Source organism: Anguilla rostrata, chromosome 1 (genome assembly GCF_018555375.3).
Source record: "Anguilla rostrata isolate EN2019 chromosome 1, ASM1855537v3, whole genome shotgun sequence".
Taxonomy (NCBI): domain Eukaryota; kingdom Metazoa; phylum Chordata; class Actinopteri; order Anguilliformes; family Anguillidae; genus Anguilla; species Anguilla rostrata.
In genome coordinates this window covers 56,481,869-56,490,597 of record NC_057933.1, presented here as the reverse complement: position 1 = coordinate 56,490,597, position 8,729 = coordinate 56,481,869, and the positions used below count along the sequence as shown (strand labels likewise).

Sequence of the window (8,729 nt, the reverse complement as noted above, 5' to 3'; positions counted from 1 at the left end):
TCTCGCTGCAGTCCAGAAAGAAAGAACAGAAATCAATGGCAGGCTATTTCTGAGTTCAGAACTTTGATATCAATGCTCCTTCCTCAAGGTTCAATCCATTACTGTAGCCGAGACCTCAGTATATTTATCCATCTTTTGAAGTCCGGGGCTTTTAGACGAGCGATATGTCAGAGCATATCCTTTCTTCATTTCCCTCCAGCGACACTCTTCTGAAAAGAGACACGCTTGTGTGTTCATCTACGGCAGGGTGGGTAAGACTCAAATGACATCCCAACGCCTCAACTTGAGGTATCCCAAAATGCAGTGCAGGTGAGGAAGGCACCTAAAGATGCCACTGTGGAGATAAGGCTGCCAGCCACACTCCTGTCTTACAATCTCCACACCCTCACACATGTCATATAGGCACCAATCAGCCCTGCTGACTTTGGGGGGCCATTTGGGCATGGGAACACTGAGAGACAGAAGAGCTGCTCGTTTCAGCGTTGTCTCCTTGACATTATCGCAGGAGGTCAACGTACACATCAAAATCTTGAGATGGCTTTCCACTGACTCGTAAAGCCTCTTGTGAAAATTTGAGTGTCTCAGCATTGTTCCTGCACCCTGCTTTAAAGATCGGGGAGCTGGGATCCCCAGCCCTCAGATACACTCTCTCTCTCACACACACACACACACACACTCGCTCGCTCTCTCTCTTAATGGCTAGTGGGACAATGAGTCATCCGCTGAACACTCATTAAAAAAACAAAACCAACGGCCAATTAGAGCTGCACAAAGGTGCCATTCAGCCTTATGGCTTTCACCAGAGCTCGAGTAAAGAGAAGCCTTATCCACACACACACTCACACACAGGCACACACACACACACACATACACACACACAAATTACCACAAACACACATAGGCATAATTACACGCATGAAAACTCACTTACATACACAGAGGTAGGGACATGTACCCAGTCCCTTGGTTCTGTCATCTCCTCCTACTGTATGCTAAACTTGGCTAAAACGGAGGTGCTATAATTCCCAGCCAAGTCCTCCCCCTGCTTCACCTTTCATTCACCCTGGATGGCAGCACAGTGGCAACCTCTTCAACTGCCAAGATCCTTAGAGTGATAATGGACAGCAAACTCCTCTCCGATAGGGTGCTGAGATGAAAACATAGTTTGGGATGGCGGATATAAGCCAAAGACATTAATAAAAATTTAATCTCCCAGTGACACTATTTAATTATGGCTTTGCTATGACAGATGAGTTTAACTGATAATTCCGTTTAGTGAGCTTCATAGTTACTAGACATTAGGAAGATAAAAAAGATGCAAGTGCTAAGTACTAAAAACATGTAGGCTTCTCGTTTTTTATGGTTGGAATATTGTATTAGCATATTTTTCCCAAACTGGCTTGTTACAAATAAAGGGGTTTCAGCACCTCAGACTGGCAGATGCACTACCTGGAGAAAAAACAGATCTCGAATGGTGAGTCTTGAACAAGAGATTGGTTTACTAAATGGCCACCCACTACTTAGTGTGCCAGGTACATATGATAGCAAATGTTTCTGATGTTCACAATCGTCCACTCTGATGTATGTCACATATCCACGTATGAAATCTGCTTGTGCAATCTGTGCATTTTGGACAAAACCTAAGGATGATAGGCTATTGCTTAAAGCTATTTCAGTTAGATGGTTGTTTTGTCCATATATTTGTCCTGGTAAGGTTAGTGTCGGCTACTGACTGTCACAGCCTTGTTGTCATTAGCCAGCTAGCCAGCTCACCCTAATGGTGCGCACGATCACTGGCGACACATAAAAGCTGTGTAACCATAGCCTGCGTCAGAAGTGGATCATCTGTGAATGAGTATTGTCTGCGGTTTCCTGCAGCCTTGTGTGCCGGCCTACACAATGCCATGAACATTCTGAATTTTGCATCTAAGGGAAGAAATTACTTGGCTTATTTGGGGGTCAAACAACAGACTTGCGTTGTGCCCAGAAACAATTTACAGTAATCTGGCCCTCATTGGTATTATAATGTAACAAAAATTATGGGGGAAAAATAATCTATCACTAATAATTTACATTTCAAGACAAGTTCCATGCACATAATTCATTTTGACAGTAAGGGTATGGCAGGATGGCCTTTCTTAACCCAGAAGGAACATGTACTGTATTAGAAATGAGTAAGTAAAGTAAGTGCAGTTCACATTTTGCTGTGATGAAAATGCTTCCAGTGAATGCTTCTAGTTTGGCTGCATCACATAGAATGTGCAATAACTTCACACTTATCGATTACAAATGGACCTTTGGTGTCTTCTTGGCGATATCGTATGCTGTGTTTCCGAGGCTAATGCTGACATTGTGCCCTTCTGTACATCGCTCTGGATAAGCTCTGCCCACTAAATCAGTGTGATGTAATGTAATGTGAAACAGCCTCTGGAGCTGACCTGCAGCACGGGTCTCTAAGGATCTGAAAGCTGCCAGTGAAGGACTGAAGGACTGCCAATGACGCCATAGCTTTGTGCAGCAGGGCAAACCGCTCAGCCACTGACGTATTACAACAGGAGAAACCACCCTGCCACTGACGTATTACAACAGGAGAAACCACTCAGCCACTGACGTATTACAACAGGAGAAACCACCCTGCCACTGACGCATTACAACAGGAGAAACCACTCCGCCACTGACACATTACAACAGGAGAAACCACCCTGCCACTGACGTATTACAACAGGAGAAACCACTCAGCCACTGACGTATTACAACAGGAGAAACCACCCTGCCACTGACGCATTACAACAGGAGAAACCACTCCGCCACTGACACATTACAACAGGAGAAACCACTCTGCCACTGACGCATTACAATAGGAGAAACCAGTCTGCCACTGACGTATTACAATAGGAGAAACCAGTCTGCCACTGACGTATTACAATAGGAGAAACCACTCTGCCACTGACACATTACAATAGGAGAAACCATTCTTACACATAGATATTACACAAGGAGAAACCATTCTTTCACTGAGATGTTACACAAGGAGAAAACACTCTTACACTGAGATGCTACACAAGGAGAAAACACTCTTACACTGAGATGCTACACAAGAAGAAACCGCTCTTTCACAGAGACCCCTCTGTTACTGGAATATAAGAGGAGAAACAACTCCAACTGGGAAATTACAGATGGAGAAACCGCTCTGTTACTGATATACTACAACAGGAGGAACTCTTCTGTCACTGAGATATTACAGCAGGCTTTTACCTGCATTTAGAAGAGCGGTTTTTCTCTTGGCAGGCATCTCAGTTGAAAATACATGGCCAGTGTAAATTGAAGGCCCTAGCTCTGGCACTGAAGAGCAGAGCATCCCCAATGACAGGGCCATGTTCTGAGAGAAGACCATCAATCTCAACCTTCAGCAGCACCAGCAGGGAACCTGGACAATCCTGGACTATATAAACAGCACTGGGATAAATTAACAATTAAGCCTACTTTGAAATGCCATTTACAATGAATAGCTTTCAGCATATTATAGAACACACCTAGCAGGCAATGCCAAAGTAAATGATAGAGTAGGACAGTCTAATATTAACCTTTTCAAGAATACACTTTCCTCTGATACTCCCACAATGAAGCAGCACAAACCTTTGAAGCAAAGACCAGTACAAACCGACACTGCTGTTACTGCTATTTTCACTTAGGTAAGCAAGTGTGTTCCCCAGTAACATTTCCCTGTGAGACACATCCTGCACTCTCCACCATGGCCAGCTGGGGGAGCTGTGCCCTGGTCAGTGCGCGTAAAGTCCTATGAGTGCAGGGAGACCTCAGGGATTGGCTCAGGTGTGTCCCACTGCCCCGCAGGGCTCATCCTTCTCTAAAAACCAGACCCATCATACACAGGGCCTGTGGTCAGCCAGGACCCCTCCACACCGTTTCACTCAGGGTGGGGGAGGGGGGGGGAATATCTTATCGCTGACGGATCTTAACACTTGACACGCTGCATACATCAGCAATGTTGACGCCATGACAACCGCGCTGGTTGGCGAATAAGGTTTCTGAAATAACCGTGTTTGTTAGCGAACTAGGCTACCCATGCGTCAAGCATATTTCCTGGCACACGGGCGCTCGCGCAAGCACGCGCACACGCACACGCTAATGCGCCGGTGCGCACACGCAGGCCGAGCGGTGACTTTGGCAAGGTTACACCGCAGGCTGTGCGCAGCACACTCAGGGCCGGACTGTGAATGATGCGTCGGAGGAGGGAAACAGCGGCGCTTCGCCAAAATAAATCACCCCGACGCAGTGGGGAAGAAGCCTGCATTTGTCATCATCCAGCGGCCGTCTAAATTTAGCAGGAAAACAACGTCAAGATTCCCAGGAGCGACTGCGAAGAGATATAACGTCTCTCATCCCTCTGCATTTCCCACAGAGCAATGACAGCTTATCGAGAATCACCATAAAGCAAAAAATGGTTAATGAGAGAATTCATATTACAGACGCATTCCATCTTCAGTCGATCTACTAAACTCCAGAAAAGCATGAAAGCAAAGCTTAGTCGCAGCAGATTATGTGGGAACAGACAGAAGGCCCACTTCCATTTATGACTGAAGGAAGTGTCTACAGATACACCCCATAGGTTTACTGCAAGCCAAATGCACTGAACCAGTATGTTTTAAACAAAGATGCCAGCAGTGGGAATGGGTGGAAAATGTACCTCTCAGGGCTATCAAAGCTACATTAGCTAAAGAATCAAATACTTCCAAAATAAGGCTGTTGGACAGCGTGTCCAGCTCAATCGTTAGACCTTGGTGCAGTGATACGCCCCACAGTCTGGAACCCAATCCTGGTGCGCAGGAGCCAACCGTGGCAGGCAGCCCTGAAACGCGGTGCGGAGCTGGCCCTAGTGGTGCCCAGGAGGGTGTTCATCCTGGGACCCGACTGGGCACCTGCAGTCTGCTTGCGTCAGTGCAGACTGGGCCCCGGTGTGTGAACTTCAGCTGGGAGGGAGGGAGCGAGTGAGAGTGCGAGTGAACATGTGAGTGAGTGAGTGAGTCAAGGGAGTGGGTGAGAAATTGAAAGGGTAAATGAGAAAGGGTGGGTCGCTGCAGCGTCCTTCAGTCAGAACCCTACGGTGAACTTGACCCTTTCCTCAGTTATTTTGGGACGTGCCTCCATTGTCCTGCAGCTGAACAGGCAGGGCACTCCCTGCGTGAGGTAAAGGCTCCACTCCAATTACAAGCAGGTCTAAGGGGCCTTGGCCTTCCCATCAGCGGCGGTGACGGAGAGAGAAACTCATTCTTTGGAAAAATCAACATAAATGAGTGATTTACTTTTACCAGGGCCTGCTATGTAGCCCAGCGGCAGGACACAGGAGTGGTTTGATATTACAGCGAAATGACATTTACAGGGAGCTTTTAAATTTACCCAGTTCAGAGTCTCCGTGGGCTCTGAAAACTTCACGCCCCTGACTCAGTCTCAAAATGACCGCAGCTCAATGTACTACAAAATGGAGTTTAATAATTGGGACGCATAGCAAACGGGCCCAATTCTGCTGTAAATTGGATTGCCTTGCATCAAATTTTTTTATTTGCACAGAAGACATCCTTGTTCATTTACAACTTTGGCAGAATTTTAAACTACAGCAGTCTTCCCCTTACCTGTTATTACACTGAGTAGCTCCCGCAAGAGCTCCCTCAAGGTAACGACAATACCTTCCCTTTGCCACTAGATGGCAACAAAAAAACAACAGGTAGAGGCTACCTTTTAACACTGCTCTTTTCAAAATGGCATTTACCTACTAAAATAGTTGAACAGCCTTCAGTGAACTCAGAACAGAAAATCACATCCAAAACAAACCAAAAACTGGAAGACAAACAGCAGCACACTTACTGGGGATGCTGGGAGGAGTTTTCAGATATTTCCCATTAAAATGCTGAATCACCACTTCACATTTTTCAGTGGACTCCATTCTGCAAGGAAAGAGAACTTCGATCAAAGCATCTTTCACACAGAGGGAGATACCTGCTGTGTGTGTGTGTACACGTGTGTGTGTGTGTGTGCGTGTGTGTTTGAGCATGTGAGTGTGTATGTGTGTGTGGGTGTGTGTGTGCACATGTACGCATGTATATACTACGTGCGGGTCTGTGTTTGAATGTGTGGATTTTTTCGGAAGTTTGCCAGGCATAAAAGAAGACTGCGATTTTGATTAATTTCAGGCAGTGCAATGGAATGAAAGAAATGAAGTCAATATTCTGCTTACTCCTTGAATGTTACATATCAATTCAAGATTGATGGAGGGATTGATACAAAGAAAAATGTCAGTCCCTAACCTCAGCATTCCCTTGATTTTTTGTACAGACTTGACAAGCAAACAGGAGTGGTTTGTTAGAAGTCTGAACTTGACAAAGGAGAGGGAGAGAGAGAGAAAGAGAGAGGTGGGAGGAAACAAGCACAGAAAGACAAAAGGGGAGAAAAAGAGAGAGGGAGAGAGAGAGACACACTTGCAATGAGTTCCAGGCTGCAGTATACAGATTGTATAGAATTTAATGAAGGGCTGGGAGTCTTTAGTCATAGAGGTTACTGTAGTTCTGTAGGGAACCCTGAAAAGTTCCAAAACTCTCTGTGCTGTATAGGAATGGGGCATACGCCGCCAAGCTGTAACTTGGCGGATGGCATACCTGCCATCCCAATAATTTATGTCAGTCATTTCTTTGAAAATGACCTCCCGGCCTTTTGTCCCCTGGGCAACTCCAACAGTTTGTAATGGCCTTTCTCAATGGCCAGGCTGTGGTTACTATGCCAGGCTGTGGTCCTCCCTCTCCCTCTCCCTCTCCCTCCCTCCCTTCTCTCTCGCTCTCTCTCTCTCCCTCCCTCTCTCCCCCTCTCTCTCTCTCTCTCTCTGCCCTGTAGTAACCTACAGGGGTGTGGTTTAAGCAGGCCCACTCTGAAGAATAATGCTTAATGACATTAGGTAGTCTTGTTCAAAATAATTAGCAACCCGCTGGCCTTAATGGGGCCTGATAACGGTAATGGAGGGTGCAGAAACACTAAGGCTGGTTTACCTTCTCTAACACCCCCCTCTCTCCCCGAACATCTGTCAGCTCGCTGGCCCCACTCCACACTCAATTACCTCCCGTCCCTGCTGACCTGCACCAAACAGGTGGCCACAGCCGGGCAACAGGGCCACTCTGTCAGCGAGCGCCCAGTCCTGCCAACACACTGCACTTTACCCAGAAAAGCTGGGGAGCTGGCGTGGGTGTGAGGGCGCTCTCCTGAGTCCCATCGGTCACAAAGCATGCTTCTATAAGGAGCACCTTCTGGGTACAGCTTGTGACTGTTTATGGATTAGCACTACAGGTCTTTTATTTTACGCAAACTGACACTATATTCTGCACCCACAGGGATCATGCACATTACTACAGGAGAACAGGAGGAAATACAGCATGCTTATATTCTGACAGTGTAACTAACAATGTTAGCTCTATACAGTCAGGTCATATTAAGCCCTAATGGGTAGATGAGTAAATGAATATATCATTGTGTTCACTGCATTGCCTGTCCAAACTGAGTGAATATGGGTGGTGAAGGGCTGAGTAGGGTAGGGCTGGGGCAGGGCAGGGCAGGGCAGGGCGGGGCGGGGCGGGGCTGGGGCGGGGCGTACCTGGCGAAGCCCACCCCCCGGCTGACCCCGCTGGCGTCGCGCAGTATCCGCGTGGAGATGACGTGGCCGAAGGGCTTGAGCATGTTCTCCAGCTCCTGCTCGTCCATGGACACCGGCAGGTTGGAGATGTACAGGTTCGTGGGGTCCTGCTCCTGTTGCTGTGAGGGAAGAGAGGAGAGCCGTTTCACTGGGAACCGCCACAAGCACAAACTCAGACCTAAAAGGAGCCACAGCAGGGGGGAGACCTCTTAAGCCCCAAAATTACTGGAGCTGCCGGATAGTCAGTGACTCCCTTGGATTTAACCAATCACAGTGTTTTCACAGAGGGCTAAATCTTTTCGGCGGTCCATGCAAGTTAGTGATTAGCAGAACGTGACAGGAACCCGATTGTTGGGTTTGTGGGGCCTCAGTCTCCTGTCAGTACTTATTGAGAAATTAACAGCCTAAAACCACTGATGGTATTTGGCTGCTTGCCATCACCAGTGCGCATTTTACCTTGAGAAGATGCTTATCACTCTGGGGCATTTTCTGTCTGGCCTACACTTTATGTTGCGAATATGGCTATGGAACACAATGTAGTGTATACAGAATATGACTACTGTAGGCTGTAATATTATTCTTTGTGTACGTGGCCATTGTACATGCTATATACAGAATACGGCTAACTGCACGCTGTATTTATTGCGCATTGTAAATACGCACAAATATACACAACGTGACGTGCGTGGCATACAGTGTAATGTCTAACTGTGCCTGTCAGCACTGCGCTGCATGTAAGTGAGTTCCGCAGGAGAACACCCTGAGTGGGGACACCGCTGGCGTTCAGCAGAGCCCGCCGCGTTTCCCGCCTCTGCCCCCCGTGGCGAGAGGCGAGCGAAGGGGAACGCGGGGCCGGGTAATGAGGGCGTTTACTCAGCAGTTAAAAACGCGCGGAGCTGATAGCATCAACGCACGCAGGAATAATTAGTGACCAGGAGCGCAAGCACTGCGGACCCCGCTCACCGAGGGCTTCATTCTAAACAATTACCAGGAAGAGGAGTTCCAGCCAGTCCGTTCATCACCGTTATCACAAGCCAGG

General features: G+C 47.5%; 1 protein-coding gene across 8 annotated transcripts in view; it reads right to left on the bottom strand.

Annotated features, from left to right (window-relative positions):
* Positions 1–8,729, bottom strand: part of rbms3 (RNA binding motif, single stranded interacting protein) — a 296,845-nt gene that overhangs the window by 58,590 nt on the left and 229,526 nt on the right. For all 8 annotated transcript variants that reach the window (XM_064343645.1, XM_064343656.1, XM_064343667.1 and 5 more), the window contains 2 exons: positions 7,652–7,809; positions 5,881–5,960 (listed from right to left, as the gene is read on the bottom strand). In XM_064343645.1, coding sequence (XP_064199715.1) covers positions 5,881–5,960; positions 7,652–7,809 — 238 coding nt within the window. The remainder of the gene's footprint in view (positions 1–5,880; positions 5,961–7,651; positions 7,810–8,729) is intronic.